At 59.1% G+C, this 16854-nt stretch overlaps 1 protein-coding gene across 1 annotated transcript in view; it reads left to right on the forward strand.

The window, feature by feature from the left end:
• FIBCD1 (fibrinogen C domain containing 1) overlaps positions 1 to 16854 on the forward strand; it is a 30736-nt gene extending 13882 nt beyond the window's left edge. Inside the window, exons 3-7 of the mRNA XM_043917944.1 lie at positions 717 to 876; positions 1263 to 1399; positions 12481 to 12577; positions 15776 to 15955; positions 16473 to 16854. Coding sequence (XP_043773879.1) covers positions 717 to 876; positions 1263 to 1399; positions 12481 to 12577; positions 15776 to 15955; positions 16473 to 16732 — 834 coding nt within the window. The 3' untranslated portion in view covers positions 16733 to 16854. The remainder of the gene's footprint in view (positions 1 to 716; positions 877 to 1262; positions 1400 to 12480; positions 12578 to 15775; positions 15956 to 16472) is intronic.

Below are 16854 nucleotides of genomic sequence, written 5' to 3' on the forward strand. Positions count from 1 at the left end.
AGAGATGTTGGGTGAAGGTGTTTTGTAATCTGGAAGGTGCCTCATGAATTCCCATACTGAGGCAGGCACCCAGGTGCTGAGTGCTGAGTCCCTGCTGGGGGCCGCACGCTGTGACTGATCCCCAAGGCACCTGGTCCAGGGAGGCTAGGTTAGCCCTGTCTCAAGGCTGGGTTAATCACTCACCTGCAGCCGTGTAACTGGCAAGTGGGTGAGTTGGGGTTTGAACAGTGGGGTCTCCTTTAGTCAGCTCAGCGGGGCTGAAGGCACAGAAATGGATGAAGGACAGGGCCTGCGGGCAGCAGCGGCACAGGGGTCTCCTCCCACCTGGGCCCCCGTCCTTTGCGCACCGGGGCTGAGACCGCCGTGGGTGGCGGCCAGAGTAAGTCAGGAGCTCGCACCAGGAGCATGCCTCCGCCTTGTGTGTGCACCAGAGCCGTTGCTACCCCAGTGCTCCACTCACTCAGGGCTCCGTCCCCCCAGAGCTCCACCCACCTAACGATCCACCCACCCGGAGCTCCACCTACCTGGAGCTCCACCCACCCGGAGCTCCACCCACCGAGTGCTCCACTCACCTGGAACTCCACCCACCCAGTGACCCCACCCCCCTGGAACTCCACCCACTGAGCGCTCCACCCACCCGGAGCTCCACCCACCCAGTGATCCGCTTACCCGGAGCTCCACCCACCCAGAGCTCCACCCACCTCTGTGCCCTACAGCTTCTCTCTGAGAGCCAAGGCCACATGGCTCACCTGGTGAACTCGGTCAGCGATGTCCTGGACGCCCTGCAGAGGGACCGGGCACTGGGCCGACCCCATGTCAAGGCTGACCTTCAGAGGGCACCTGCCAGGGGATCGCGCCCCCGCGGCTGCGCCAATGGTGAGTGGGAGTGGAGTGGGGGCTGCCCTCCTTGGATGACCTGGGTGCCCCCACCTGCCCCACTGACGAGACTATACTGCGTCTGTGTGCCGAGGACTTCCTGCTGCTGGGCAGCACTGAGCACCCTACATATACCCTCCCCCTCTCCCAGCCGGATGAGGTGGAGCTCACTGCACCCATTTTCCAGATGAGGAAAGTGAGCCTCAGAGGGTGCTCACTCACCACATCCACCCAGGGAGAGGCAGAGTCACAGCCTGCCCCCAAGGCCAGTGCTCTGGAGCCCACTTGACCCTGCTGGACAGACAAGTCAGAGACCCAGGGACACAGGAGGGTGGGGAGGAACGTGGGTGCGGGGCCCAGTGCCCTGACGGCCTTCCCTGTCTCAGGCTCTCGGCCACGTGACTGTCTGGACGTCCTCCTGAGCGGACAGCAGGAGGACGGCGTTTACTCCGTCTTCCCCACACATGACCCCGCTGGCTTCCAGGTCTACTGTGACATGCGCACAGACGGAGGCGGCTGGACGGTGAGTCTCCCTGGGTGTGCGGCCGTCTGGGCCAGGCCCCGCCTCCTCTGGGCCCTGCGGATGTCTGAGCAGATCCTGGGGTGACCCAGGAGGCCGTGCACGTAAACCAGGGGTGTTTTTCCTGGCCCTGCCCAGAGGCTCGCCAGCCCTCACAAACCTGCCCGTAATCTCACCAAAGCCTGCACAGGGCAAGTGCGGGGCGTGTGCTGACACGTGGGGGCCACTTGGGGGCAGGTGTCAGATCCCGATGTCTGAGTGGAGCCGCCTTACACTCCCTGCGCCTGCGGCCCCCACCCCCACCCTGGGCAGTGGTTCTGGAGCGGTGGAGGGGTACTGAGGTTGGGTCCTGGGACAGCCGGCTGCTACTGTGAGTTCAAGGGCAGACGTTTTCCGTTATTCAGTAGGTGGTGTGTGTGCAGGAGACACAAGGGGGAGCACGCACGGTTGCTGTGAGCAGAGACCCCCCCAGGGTCTCCTGGGGAGGAGCTGTCGCCATCTCCTTGCACATCCTGGTTCCTGCCCAGATGGGAATTGGGAGCGATGGAAAGTCAAGGGTGAGAGTCGCAGGTGGCCCGAGACCTCCCGGGGCCAAGAGAAGGAGGAGGTGGGCGTGGCAGGGCGGCGGCCCTGGTTTGAACACCTGGAGGTCTCCTGATCGGCCAACGGAGAAGCCCCTTCTACAGCAGGGTCGGCACACAGGTCTCCCCTGGTCTGCGCCACAAGTCCTCAACTCTGCCTTCGCAGGGGGAATGTAGCCACAAAACTAAAACGCCTGGGAGGTGCGTGGTGGCATACGAGGGTGAGGGCAGCGGCAAATGGAGCAGGAGGCGAGACAGGAAGGCCCGAGCGAGGCAGGAGGGCAGGGCCCAAGCGGATGCTCTCGGCGGGCAGATCTGCCATCAGGAGCTGGTGTGAGAGCTGCTGAGAGCCCCCCGAGGACCCCGAGACAGACATTCCTCTAAATGTCCCTACAAGCTCCAGAGAGGGGAGCGTTTAGCACTGGACTCACATCTGAGCCTAAAAGCACTTTTGTTTTCCTATCTCGGAGCATCTGAGTTATGGCCTCCACCTCTGGGACCCCCTCGGCGGGCAGAACAGCTCTGATACGCCAGCCAGAGCCCAGAAATCAGAGTTAAGGGTTAGGACAGGCTTAATGAAAGACCAGGATGCCGGCCCAGACCATGCATCTTCCACTCGGGTGGAGTGGAAGCCAATCTCCCGGGAAGTCAATCAGGGTTGGGGCCGGGAGGCGGGTAATTCCTCGGGCCTGGGCTTCGGGGGTGATTAGAGGGGAGTCGATGAGGAGCACTGGCCTGCCCAGCCCTCCCGCCCAGACATCTGGATCAGCCAGCCTGGAAGAAAGGCCATTCTCAGCAGAGAAGGGCTAGCGAGGCCCACAGACGTTAATATCCATTTGGGCTTCCGTCAAAAGCAATCTTTTCCCGGATACCTCTGGGCGTCTGTCAGGATCACCTCCCTGCCACACGGGATCTCTTGGAAACTCAATTGCTGTTTGGGAGGGAGCTGGCTGCCACCTTGCTGGACCCCGATACCATCCATCCTCATTTAGGCTCCATGTCCAAACTGCCGGGCCTCGAGTGCCAACACGGGGGACAGGGTGCCTGGGGCCAGACACACTAACCAGAACCTGCTTCCCAGAAAGCCGGGACTGCAAGAGGTTGGCACTCAGCATCCCTGGTTGCCTCAGGGCACTTTACAGTTTATATACCCTGGCCCTGCTGGCATGCAACCCCTGGAGACTCCCAGGGCAGCCTCAGCGAGGGCAAGCGGTTTGTTCAAGGTCATCCAGGTGGTGCTAGCGGTAAAGAATCTGCCTGCCAATGCAGGAGACAAAAGAGATGAAGCTTCGTCAGTCCCTGGGTTGGGAAGATTCCCCTGGAGGAGGGCATGGCAACCCACTCCAGCATTCCTGCCTGGAGAATCCCACGGACAGAGGAGCCTGGCTGGCCACAGTCCATAGTGTCACAAAGAGTCAGACACGACTGAAGTGACTCAGCACGCACGCACCTGGCAAATAAGCAGCCCGGCCTCATGCAAGTTTGTGGAACCAACTGTTGCATGGTGTCACTTGTCAGTTTACGGCTCAACCATGGGGTGCCAGCCATGGGCCTGAGGATTCCGCCGCAAGGTGCCAGCCTGGCAGGGAGCTAGACAAGTCAGCCAGCCTGTGTGGGGGCCACAGGGCTAGGGGTCCAGGGTGACCCCAGAGGGGAGCCCCCTCACCCCGCCTGGGGTGGCCAGAGAGGCTCCTGGACTGGGAGGTTGGGGTGCAGGGGATGAGGTGAGGAGAGTGTCCAGGCAAAGGGAACACGTGCAGGGGTGGCAGGGAGGGGGCAGGGCTTGTTCTGGGACCTTGGTGGCTCTGTTCTGCTGGCGTATCGCTCAGGGGCCCGGGGACGGGTGGGAAAGCAGGCAGTGCCTGGGTCGCGTGGTTTTGCAGATGCTATAGGAGTCAGGCTTTCTCCCTGGGGGCACGATGGGCTCTTGGGAGGGAGTGACCCAGAGACGGGGGGCCCAGGGGGAGAGTGTGCGAGCAGCTCAGGAATGGGGGTTGCAGGGGCCTCGAAGCCTTGCAGAGGGCGTGGGAGTCACCATGTGGGAATGAGGTCAGGGGATAGGGGTACACAGGCCTCAAGGTGGCCTCTCTGATGATGTGGCCACTGGCCCTGGTGGAGCCCCAGCCCCTCTCCACACTCACCATTGACCACAATGACCCAGGCCACACGGGGTCAAGCTGATCAGCCAGGCCGCTGCTGAACCTGCCACATGCACCCCACCCACACCCACCCCGCAAAAGGAGGAGGAAGGCAGGATGGAAGGTCCGCCCCCTGTGACCCTGGGCAAGGGGCCCAGCTTGGTTGCCGGGTCATTTGAGAGTCCTCCCAGGTCCCCCCCTCGTGCTCCCTTTTTGCATCTGTCACAGGTGTTGTCCGTCTGTGTCCCCACCAGGCTAGAGCTCTGCAAGGCGGCAGCTGGTCACCCAGTGGCCCCCATAGCTCAGGGGTCCACACGGTGCTTGCACACCATCTGTGCTCCTAAATACTTGCCGGACGGGTAACCGTTGGCATCTTCTGGCAGCATAACTTCCCCTCTTGGAACCTCAGTTTTCTCATCCATTAAATGGGAATAAAGTAGTGCTCTTCACGGTGGGGGGGTGTCAGAATCCCCCACAGGCTGCTCACTTGTGGGGCAGGGGCAGAGGAAGGGGAAGGGGCACCAAGGGGCCCCCTGAGAACAGAGGAACTGACTCTACCTTGTAGGATCTTATGGTCAAACCGTGTTTTTATTATTATTTTTTACTTTTCTGGCCGCACCCCACAGCATGTGGGGTCTTAGTTCCCCAACCGGGGGTCGAACCCACGCCCCCTGCATTGGAAGGCAGAGTTGTTACCACTGTACCACTGGGGGAATCCCAAGTGGTGTTTTTGAAGAGGAGAAAGATTTGTTAAAAACAGAAGCCAAATTTCCTCATTTGGAAGGGTGATGCGTGGGACGAAGCAGCCATTTCCAGCTCATCCCCGGGGCCCTGAGAGACTGGAAAGGTCACATTCCCTCTGGGGGCGTCCCCTTCCTCCTCTGGCCAGTGGGGTGGCCCCTGTGTGTTACGTGGTCACCTTTCAGGGCCTGGGAAACAGGGTGACCAGGCCCAGGGCCCGGTTGGGGTTTTGTGGCTGGGAGGAGGGTCCAGCCAGCGTCTGCAGAGTGGGTCCCCCACTGTCCTGTCCTTCGACCCCGGGGGCACAGCCTTGCCCCCACCAGGGTCGCTTCAGTGGAGCTGCCAGCCGGCCTGATTGCCAAGCCCTCATCTTTGGATAATCACCAGTTGAGGTCACAGAAATCAGGTCCAGTTCAGTGTCTCCTACCGCCGGGACCTGCAATAGGACTGGCTCTGCTCTGCGTCCCCCGCTCAGATCCACGATGCCGCCAGCTTTCCCCCGGCCCTACCAGCCAAGTGCCCGAGCCTGCGTTCTCTGCCAGGCATTTTACTGCCGTGCGGGGTCAGCCGGCTCAGACGGGCCTCTAATTGGCTCCACGGCGAGAGCAAACCTCCCCTCCCACCGTGTCCATTCCCTCCCTACCTGCGCACCCCAGGCTGAGGAAAATCCTTCTCTTACTGGGAAGACATCAAAAGAACTGAACCCCTGAACAGAGCCCAGCCCAGCAGGGGATCAGGCTCAGGAGAGATGAAAGCTCCCAGCCTCAGCCAGGATGCAGGTGATGGGGGGGCTGTGGGACACACTGGGGGTGCCACCTAGCAGGACTTGGGGGTCCGCCAGGGTGCGGTCTCCCTGCTGTGTGCCAGGGGCTGCGGAGGCAGGAGGAGACCTGCAGTGACATCAGTGGCTGTCGCCTGGCTCCCCAGTGTTCCGGGGGAGTCCTCCGAGCGCACGCTGATAATGACCGCGTCCACTGCTGATGGCACCCCTCTGGTCTGTGAGTGATCCGCTGGGAGCGGTTAGGATTTTTCAAACTTTGAACGTAGACGGGGTGGGGGCTGCACGTGGAGCTCAGCCCGGCGCCTCAGCATCTGATAAACGGCAGCTCTGAGCGCCGTTTGCCTGGAGCCGACAGCCACCGCCTGCCAAGCCTGGGAAACATGGCGGGGCGCCAGGCCCAGGGGTACCATTTGCAGTCATAGACAAGGAGTGGGCCCACTTCCTTCTGGGCTTCGGCGGCTGGTTCTGAAGGAGAGAGAGGTTAGACATACCTTGCCCCTCCCCCACCCCACCGGGCTCACACCTACCTCTTCCTGCCTGGCGTCTTCACTGTGACCCTGCAGGGCTGACGAAGGGGTTGCTGATGGGGCCTTTGAAAATACATATATTTATTTATCTGTCTGCCCAGGTCTTAGTTGCGGCCTGTGGGATCTTGAGTCACGCCGTGAGGGATCTAGTTCCCTGACCAGGGATCAAACCCAGGCTCCCTGCATGGGGAACTCGGGAGTCTTAGCCACTGGACCCCCAGGGAAGTCCCTGATGGGACCTTTTTTTTTTTTACAGAGAGGGGAACTAAGGCTCAGAAAGGGTCCCGTGACTTGTCTGAGGTTACACGACCCACAGCCAGGGGCACAGCCAGGATCTGAACTCAGTTCGGCCTTATTCCAGCAATCGTGCTCTTGCTAGCAAGCCCAGGCGCTGGGAGTTGCTGCCCAGAGGTGTCCAGAAAGGACTGGAGGAGCAACCGCCTCCTGGGAAAGCCGGCAGAGCGTCCCCAGGGGCCGGCTTTGAAGGGCTGTGTTTGTTCCACGTCTAAGTTCTTTGTTCTTTAGAGACAAGAATCCGCCTCTGCCATAGCCTGCCACCCCTCCTCCCAGAACCGCCTGCTCAGGAGGCCTGGGAAGGCTGGTGGAGCACAACCAACACAGCTCTGCCTGTAATTGGTTTCCAGAGCAGCTTCATCAGAGTCGAGGAAAAATCTCAGATGCTGCCTCCTGGGGACCCCGCCCACCACCACCACCTCATAGCATTTGGACCCACCCTGTGTCTGTCTCTTGTGCCTCAGCTCCTCTGACCACCTACCAAGACCCTGCTCAATCTGCAGTTCATCTGAACACCTCCTCCTTCAGAAAGCCCTCTAGGAACCCACCCTCCCAACCATCCCAGCAGGTGGCTCATCCTCCTCTGAGCTCTGGACAAATGTAACAACAAGCGTGACCCTGATGGAATGCTGTGTTATCAACCAGCCCATTTAACCATGTCACCATATGCTGGTGGGTTGGAGCTGTTATAATTCCCATTTTACAGATGAGAAAACTGAGGCATGAAGATCAAAAGAACACCTCAGATTGGGAGCTGCTCAGCCCTGAGGCTGCTGGCTTGTGCATCCATCTCTCCTGGGGCTGTGAGCTCTCTGAGAGTCATAGTCCCCCCACCGCGAGTCCAGGCACACCACATGGAGTCTGCAGGAGCAACCCTATCATTTTGCAGAAGAGAGAAACCAAGACTCAGATGGTCGCACTACCCTAGGCTGGAGCCTGGATAGAACTTGAATCTCCTGGGTGCCAGCCCAGTGGGTTTCCTGGGACCCGCTCAGCACAGCTATGAGGGAGAGACAGGGGACTCACAGGCCTAGAGGGGCAGTATCCACCCCCTCAGCCAAGGGGCACCCCTGGGCCACCCACAGTTTTTGTGTCAATCTTCCGACTTCAGGTTTCAGTGGGCCCCTGCCTTGAGGCACTCCTACTCCGCAGAGGTCTCCCCACCTCTCCAGACCTTAGTCTTCTCATCTGTCAAATGGGAGCATGAATCCCTCCCTCCTGGGTTGTGGTGGGCAGGACTGAGATCATCCTTGAAGGCACTGGGTGACTGCAGAGCCAGGCCCCAACTCTCAGGAGGTCTCCGCGCTCTGGGCAGCGTGGCTAATGCGATCAGCTGGGGCCCATGGGAGGAAAAGGCCCAGAGGACACTGAACCTGTGGAGCGCGAGACAGGCCCCAGGAGCCTGTCTGACACACGGGACAGTCGGCCGCTCTGCTGCTCCCCCACCCGCTCCCGCCGCCCAAATGCAGCGGCTCCTTCCTTTGAAACCTCCGGGCACCATCTGCAGGACCATGTGGGCCCAGCGCTCCCTTGGCAGAGCCTCCCCGAGCAGCACTTGGAAGACGCTGGGCGGCAGGCGGCTGGCTTCTGAGAATCTGCTGCAAAAAAACGCGCCCGTCTGTCTGCCCACTCGTGGCATCTGCCCAGGAGGCCGCGGAAGCATTTCTCCATCAATCACTTTGCAGCCGGAACCCGAGGGAGAGGCCCCAAGAGCTGGGCCAGTGGATATTTTAGCCCTAAAATTCATAGTTTGTTTCCCCACCTTATCCCCACCATTTTTGCCTAAATGGAGACTCCTGTTCCATGGCCGGGATGGAGGAGGGGGAGGTGGATGCCTCAATCCTTTACTTGCCTCCCCCCATTTTTTCATTTGGCTGTGCCAGTTCTTACTTGAAGCATGTGGGACATTTTAGTTGCAGCATGGGGGATCTAGTTCCCTGACCAGGAATCAAACCCGGGCCCGCTGCATTGGGAACGCTGAGTCTTAGCCACTGGATCACCAGGGAAGTTCCAAGAGATCGTTTTTTTTTTTTTTTTTTCCCTGCTACACTGAGCAGCCTGTGGGATCTTAGTTCCCCAACCAGGGATTGAACCCAGGCCTTTGGCAGTGAAAGTGTGGAGTTTTAACCACTGGACCACCAGGGAAGTCCCTTGCTTCCTTCTTTGTATCTTCTTGTCTGGCTGATCCTTGCTCTGTAATTGAAGGTCTTCTGGTGGGTGACATCCGGCCCTCCAGGGTTCCCAAAGCCCAGCTGGTTTCCAGAAATCTCAAGCCACAACTGCAGTTCACCCTGAACCCCGAGTCAGAGAAAACACTCCTGGGAGCCTGGGAGGACCTGCGGATGACCTGTGGCCTGTGCCCACCTGGGACACATGGCATGCTGTGGTCAGTTCAAGGGCAAGATGCGGGCTTTTGAGTCTGAGATTCCAGCCATTGCCCAGCGTGCTCGGTCACCCAGTGTCGGAGCTACGGGATCAAGACAGCCCACGGCAAAGGCTGGCAACTTCAAACTGCGGGTCGTGACCCATTGGCTGGTGGAGAAATCAATTTAATGGGTTGTGAGCAACATTTTTTTTTTTTTTTAATGAAGTGGAGTGGAGTAGAACAGAATAACAGGATGGAAAATATTAACGCCCATCTATCTGAAGGACAGCTATCATTTCAGAAAGCTTTTGTTTCAGATACAAAAAGCTGTGAGTATGCACGTCAGGAGGTCAACTGCATTTCCCTGGGTCACAGTCCGAGAGTCTGAAAGCCGCTTCTTTGGAACTGCAGCAGGGCTGTGTCTCAGCCCCGGAAGGGGTCGGTCACGGTTTGTTACCACTCGGAAGAGCGCCCGTGTTGGCAAATGATGCTCTGACCTCTGAGCTGCGGCGGATTGGAGCCAAATTGTCAAGACGTCTGCTGCTCTCAGCGATGGCAGGTGCTTCCCAGGTGGAGGAGAGAGGCCAGGAGGCCCCGGTGGCCTTGAATGTGTGCTCACCACCTCTGATCATTCACCCAGACCGAGCGTAGCCGGGGCCCTGCCTGCTACTGGCACCCAGCCTGGAAAAGTAGCAGGAAAGGAGGGCTGAAGACAGGGGGATGCTGAGAGATCAGCTCTTGGCCTGAGAGGCCTGGCAAGGAGACAAGGGGGGCAGGTTTGGGACTCCCCTGGTGGGTGGCAAATGAGCACGTGGACGTGGGTGGTGAGACGCGGACTTCGGGTATCCAGCACGGCCTCAGCTACGGAGTGAGGGGTGAGTCAGACTGTCCACTCATAGCTGCCTGACTTCTGGCCAGTGTCCGAGCTTCTGTCTCCTGGAACGGAAAGCGGGGCAGGTCAGGGGACCCAGAACTGGGCTCCCAGAGTAGGGGTAAGGAAGTGTGTGCACCGGACAAGGAGAACTTAGCCTGAGCGTCGGCTGTGGTCAGCTCTCAACCCAAGCCGGCCTGCCTGTCCCAGTGGCTAGGGTTCCTGTCCTGCCTGTGCCTGCAAGCGTGACACGCCCACTTTCCACTTCATAATAGGGGAAACAGGAAAAACAACAGCGATGGCAATAATGATACCAACCACTCTGATTTATTCCTCGCTGAGGTCTGGGAGGCCGGCTGAGCGGTGGGTGAGGCAAGCATGGCCTCGGGGGCAGGAATGATGCTCCTGGGCCACATGTTGGGTCATGCGGGGGCCAGGACGGGCCCTTGCTCCGGGGTCACCCTGGATCCCCTCCCAGAAGCCAGGCCCTCTGGCCATCCGCTATTCCTCTGATCTGCCCTGCTTCCCACCTGGGTGGGGAATCCCCTCAACCAGGCATCACCCCGTGCTACCCTGCCCTAAGGGCCCTTACTTGGATTCCCCAGCTGGTTCCTGACACGGATGTTCTCAGTGGGACATTTGGGGGAACAGACTTGGGACAGCCCCCCTGGGCAGTTCTGGAGGAGACACGCCCAAGTCTGGGAGCAATGTGGCCTAGGGCCAGGGCTGCGAGAGAAGGGAGGCCCTGGTGGCCTGTGTCCTGGGGCTGTGGGTCTCCTCAGCTGGTATGGGCTGACCACTGCCTATGTGCCAGGCCCTGAGCTGACTGTCTGTGGGTGAAAGTTAAAGTGTTAGGACTGCAACCCTTCGCAACCCTTTGGTTGCATGGAATTCTCCAGGCAAGAATATAGGAGTGGGTTGTCATTCCCTTCTCCAGGGGCTCTTCCCCACCCAGGGACTGAACCCAGGTCTCCTACATTGCAGGCAGTTTTTTTTTTTTTAAAACCATCTGAGCTATCTACAGCCAATGGGCAAGGGCCGGGGGGTGAGGGTGGTGGGGTGGTGTTGATGCCGAGATCCCCATTTTACAGATGAGGAAACTGAGGCTCAGAGAGGCGTCGTCACTGGCTGGCACTGTAAGTGGCAGAACCCAAGCTCTAGAGCCCAGATTGGGAACCACTGTCCTCCCCGCCCCTGCCCCTCTCCTCCGCCCCTGCAGCCCTCCCACCGCCCCCCACCTCCAGCCCTGTTCTTCCTGCAGAAACAGGCTCTGCTGTCCGAGGCCTTCTCGGGGGAGTGTCTGAGCTTCTGCCAGGATTAGGCCTTTCAAAGGGCACGTGCTCAGGGTCCCAATCTGCAGCCATCAATACCCGCTCTCCACCGGCTCTCTGATCTCTGAGACTGATCGAATTTCCTTCTGCTCGCGTCCCTTCTGAGGGCTTTCACGTGTCAGGGCCAGGCCGGGTTGAAGGTAGCCAAGCAAAGGAAAAAGGTGTCGCCTCCCTCCCCTCCCGCCACCTGACGTCAGAGCTGCCTGAGCGGCCGCTGTGATGGACGGTGCCCCGCGGACAGACCCGGAGCTGCAGGCAGACGCCGCACAGGGCGGTTCCGGGCGGCTGAAGTTGGGCTGCTTAGTAATGGATCGGGCGGCTCTGCTGGTGCCGCGGCCAAACCTCTAACACCTCAGACGCGGGCACAGATGGAGGCGGTGGGGGCGAGTGCTGCCTCTGCAAATGAGCAAGAAAAAGGCTTGTTAGACAGAAAGGCTTGGGGGCGGAGGGGGGGCGGGGGGCGGCAAGCGGGGGAACAGGATTGTCAGCGGATCCTGTAAATACTCAAGGCAGCTCTGGCCTGGACCAGCGTGCTACTTATTTCAAAGCAATTTAACCGATGGGATTCCGGACTCCCAAATCAAGAATGTTATTAAAATGAAGAACAGAGGCGGCTGGCGGCTGGCTGCAGACTCCTGGTGCTCCCCTGAGAGGTGGCCCGGGCTCTGCTTTCCCAGGGCCCCCTGCCGATCCCCTACCAGGGGTTTTTTAATAGGGTTGGCGGGGATGTGCATGAATGTAGCAGGGGTGTATTGAGAGACCCAGCCAAGCCGGTGTGTGTGTGTGTGTTAAGTGCAGTGTCAGTCACTCAGTCGTGTCCGACTCTGCAACCCCATAGACTGTAGCCCATCAGGCTCCACTGTCCATGGGATTCTCCAGGCAAGAATGCTGGAGTGGGCTGCTGTGCCCTCCTCCAGGGAATCTTCCCAATCCAGGGATCAAACCCGGGTCTCCTGCATTGCAGGCAGATTCTTTGTCATCTGGGCCACCAGGGACACCCTGTGTGTGTGTGTGTGTGTGTGTGTGTTGTTGGGCTTTAAAAACTCAAGAATGGCTTTTTGTTCACTTTTGTTTTGGACCCAGGAAAAGGTACAGGGACCTTTGTTCAGCCCCTTATTATTTGACCAGTGGGGAAACTGAGGTCCCTGCAGGGATGGAATCAGTCCAGGGTCACACAGTGAGGCAGAAGAGTGGGTCTGGAAGTCTGTTTTTCTCCACTGCACCCCAGTCCACCCCGGTTCCTCCTTGAGGGGGCATTTCAGGGCCTGGGGGCATTTGGTCAGTTCCCCCGCCTCGGAATATCATGAGCCTCCCAGGTCCGGGTCCCAGCGAGAGCTGTTGAGAGATACGAGGCTCAGCCCCTGTGCTCCCCAAGTGGGCAGGTGGAGGGGCAGTGGGACGCATGTGGGGTCCTGGGAAGTCTGGGGCCAGCTCTCCATTCTCATCCGCTCTCAGGTGTTTCAGCGACGGGAGGACGGCTCCGTAAACTTCTTCCGAGGCTGGGAGGCGTACCGCGACGGCTTCGGCAAGCTCACGGGGGAGCACTGGCTAGGTGAGAGCCCCGCCTGATGCCTGGCCCGCCCTCTCCCTGTGCAATGCAGGCTGTCACACACGAGCCCCCTCCTCACGTGGATGCCAGCCAGGTCTCCGTGACCCCCCCGTGCCCAGGTCAGCTCCCAGGTTCTGCGTGGAAAGGGGACCTGTGCATCCAGTGGAATGTGTCTAGGAGCAGGAAGCCCAGGGCGGTGCACGCGCGGTGGCTGGGTCCCTTGAGGATGTGTGCTTGTCCTGCTGGGGGTGCCCTGGGACCTGGTTGCTGTGGCCGATGCAGGTGCTGGAAGACCAGGATGACCCTCACGCTCCCCTTGCCCTTGAGGGTCAGCGCCCACCCCCCAAGAGCAACAGAGGTGCCCCTGCCACCCCTGGCATCTTAACTGAAATCTGTTGGCAGCCATTGAGTGCAGCAAAAGCATCTAAGCGGAGCCTTGAGCAGCTCCTGGCAGGCAGGGAGCCCCAATGAGAATGTCAACGGGAGCCCAGTCCTCAGCTGCCCTGTGATGCGCCCTGCCTCTGCTTTTCCACATTCCCCTGCCACCTTTTCATCAAGTGTTTTGTCTTTTCCTATTGAGTTATGAGAGCTCTTTATATATTAAGGTTATTGATTCTTTGTCAGATACCCCTGATACATAGTTACTCCCAGTCATTTGTCTTTCAGCATCTCTTTTTTGGTAACATTATTGCTTATTTCCTAGGAGTTTTAACTTTTTTTTATGTAGTTGATTGCGCTAGTCTTTTCCTTCATATCTTTTGAGTTTTAGGCCCTGTTTTTCTCTCCCAGTGTCATAAAAATGTCTATTTTTAAAATGCCTTTTCAGTGTTCGGTGGTAGGTTCAGCTCTTTAATCCACCTGGAAGTTCACTGGGGTGACGATGGGGGTCTGAGTATGTTTCCTCATCTTCCTCCTCATGCTCTGTGATCTGAACTCTGATGGATGCTGGGGATGGAACTCCAATCACCCCAGGGGCCCAGGGAAGTGGGGGTTGTGAGCATCCTGGTGGATCGACAAGGACTGGAGAAACCCAGAGGGTAAAGATGAGGGAGGTGGAGGCAGGAGGGAAGGGGGCCTTGAGGGAGGAAGGGTAGAGAGAAGGGAGACCCTGGCCCCTCCCTCAGGACACCCGGGGCCCCCCATAGGCACTGGGCTGGCTCATTAAGGAGTGGCACTCTGCTTATCCCGGCAGAGTGGTGTCCTAATGGGGGTCCATGGGGCCCACTCGGGGGTGGGGGAAGGAATCTTCCATCATCCCCACGGGGCTGGGCTCCCTCTTGCCCTACACCTGGATCAGATCATCTGTCCTGGGCAAGAACTAAATGCGCGCACACAGTCTGGGCTAAGTCTGGCACTTAGCAGCTGTGTGACCTGGGCCAGTGACTTCACCTCTTGGCACCTCATTCTCCTCACCTATAAAACACGGATAATACTAGCAGTCGTCTCATGGATCACGACAGCAGTGGCAAACACCTGGACCATGTGTGCAGTGGGCCAGGCGTGTTCTAAGAGCTGTACAGGGACCCTTTAATTAAATCGGACTCACTCGAATCCCCCTGGCTTCATTAATCCACGTGAAACGCTCATAGCAGCACCTGGCATTTGTAAGTGCTGTCTGCGGGGTGGGGGCTTCTGTCAGCGGTGCCTACAGCCTGCCCTTTGCAGCTTGGGAAGCCCTCTGGCCCTCACTCCACGGTGTGCAGCCTGGGGCCCAGAGAGGGCCCCAGCTTGCTATGCGGCTCCAGCCCAAGGAGACAAGGCCCCCGGGCACCAGCAGCCGAGTCCTCGGTGATGGATGCCAGTGGATGCAGGGAGGTTCCGGCTGTCTGGAGGCTTTTGCTCTTGTCATGGTTCCTTTTCCTCTGCCCGGGACCTGGACCAGAGTCTTCCCTCTGGGCTGGTTGGGGAGGAACCCACATAGCCCTCCCTCCCGCCCTGGGGGCGTCCACACGCTGACCCACTCAGGAGAGGAAGTCAGGAGGGACAGGCTGAGGAAATGTCACTTGGTGCCAATAACTTGTAAGGCGTTTAATTAAAAGCCCTCTTAATCAAGAGGTAATCAAACTGGCAGGGAAGCATCTTGAGTGTGAGTGGCGGAGAGGGGGGGTGGAAGGGGAAAGGGAGGGCCTGGCATGAGACCCCAGGGTGGGCACAGGAGAGCGCAGGAGGGGAGGGACAGTGGTGGGAGGAAGGAAGTAGGACAGGGTGTGCTGAGGGGTGTCCGGAGCCAGGCATGGTCTTCTGCCTCTCGTCCACTAGGCCAGTGTTTATTGAGCACCTATTGTGTGCTGGCCCACCTCAGATGCTGGGATTCCACAGTGAACGGGACAGTCATGCTGATCACATGGAGCTTCCACACTGGTGGAGGGGGGAGCCCAACATGGAAATAGGCAGCTGGAATCAGAATGATAAACACCAACAGGGGGCACCTGGGTTGGCAGAGGTCCTCCACTTCGACAGGAGGGCAGGCAGTCTTCCTGAGGAAGTGAGATCTGAAAATGAACAGAAAGTAACCAGGTGAGGGGGCTTCCTTGGGGGCTCAGTGGTAAAGAATCCACCTGCCAATGCAGGAAATGTGGGTTTGATCCTTGGGTCAGGAAGATCCCCTGCAGAAGGAAATGGCAACCCGCCCCAGTATTCTTGTCTGGAAAACCCCATGGACAGAGGCGCCTAATGGGCTACAGTCCATGGGGTCGCAAAGAGTTGGACACAACTGAGCGACTAAAGAACAACATCAAAGCAGGTGAGGAGAGTAGGGAAAAGTGTCTCAGGCAGAGGGAACAGCATGTGCAAAGGCTGTCAGGCCAGGGAGTGCATGTGAAGACCAGATCCCATCTAACCGGAGCCCAAAGTGTCAGAGAAGATTAAGGCACCATCACCCCCAACCCAGAAGATTTTCCAGACTCCTCTTGACTCCTGCAGCCTTTTACCAGCCTTCAGCTTAAAACATTTGGAAAGCACAGCCTGATTTAAAGCAAATACAAAACACACAGAGCATGAAAACCCGTCGGTCCTGTTTCCTGCCAAACACAGCTCTGCAGGAAGAAGGAAGTAGCCTGGGGCTGAAAGGACACCCTTGGCGGTTGTTGTTCCTTTCTGTCACCAACCACATCAGCTTAGCTCTCATGTCCCCTTGGTTCTCTCCAGGGAGGTCACTTCCTCAGCCCCCAACTTCTCCCATCATTCTCTCCCCTATTTCAGGGCTCAAGAGGATCCACGCCCTGACCACTCAGGCGGCCTACGAGCTGCACGTGGACCTAGAAGACTTTGACAATGGCACAGCCTATGCCCACTACGGGAGCTTTGGCGTGGGGCTGTTCTCTGTGGACCCTGAGGAAGACGGATACCCGCTCACCGTGGCTGACTACTCTGGCACGGCAGGTAGGGGTCCAGGCTGCAGTGGTGGTGGAGAAGGGCTGGGGCCACCTCCCCACCTGGATGGACAAAGGAAGTCTTTTCAGGCCAGGGGCCAGCATCAAGGCTGCTCATCAGCACCACCAAGGGCCCAGCTGGTCCTCATCCCAGCCCCGTGAAGCTCGCAGGGCCTCTCCCACAGAACCACCCATTTTGCAGATGAGCAAAGAGCTCAGAGCCAGGAATCAGGCAGGACATCTGGAGTTTGAGCTCTGCTGAGCCTCTCCATCACCTCTGGGCTGGGTTTCTCCTCTAGGGGCCAAGGCAAGAAAACCCTGAAAAGGGTGTGTGACAAGTCTAGGAGGAGAGAGAGGCTGCGGGGACAGCCGCCGGGACCCTCAGGGCGGCACTGGGGCTGCCTGTGGGCACCAAGGGGATGCGAAGGGGCAGGTGCGCGCGCGCTCACGTGTGTGCATCGTGCACGGGAAGCTGCGTGCACGCACCCGTGCCCCACTGAACACACCACCTGTGTACACCTGCGCAGGGGACTCCCTCCTGAAGCACAGCGGCATGAAGTTCACCACCAAGGACCGCGACAGTGACCACTCAGAGAACAACTGTGCCGCCTTCTACCGCGGCGCCTGGTGGTACCGCAACTGCCACACGTCCAACCTCAACGGGCAGTACCTGCGCGGCGCACACGCCTCCTACGCCGACGGCGTCGAGTGGTCCTCCTGGACTGGCTGGCAGTACTCACTCAAGTTCTCGGAGATGAAGATCCGGCCGGTCCGTGAGGACCGCTAGACCGGCGCGCTCCGGCCCTGCAGCATCCCTGCTGCCCCGCCCACCGCCACGCCCCCACCCGCCCCCGCCACGCCCCGCCCCCCGCCCCCGCCACGCCCCGCCCCCCGCCCCCACCACGCCCC

Source organism: Cervus elaphus, chromosome 11 (assembly GCF_910594005.1).
Source record: "Cervus elaphus chromosome 11, mCerEla1.1, whole genome shotgun sequence".
Taxonomy (NCBI): domain Eukaryota; kingdom Metazoa; phylum Chordata; class Mammalia; order Artiodactyla; family Cervidae; genus Cervus; species Cervus elaphus.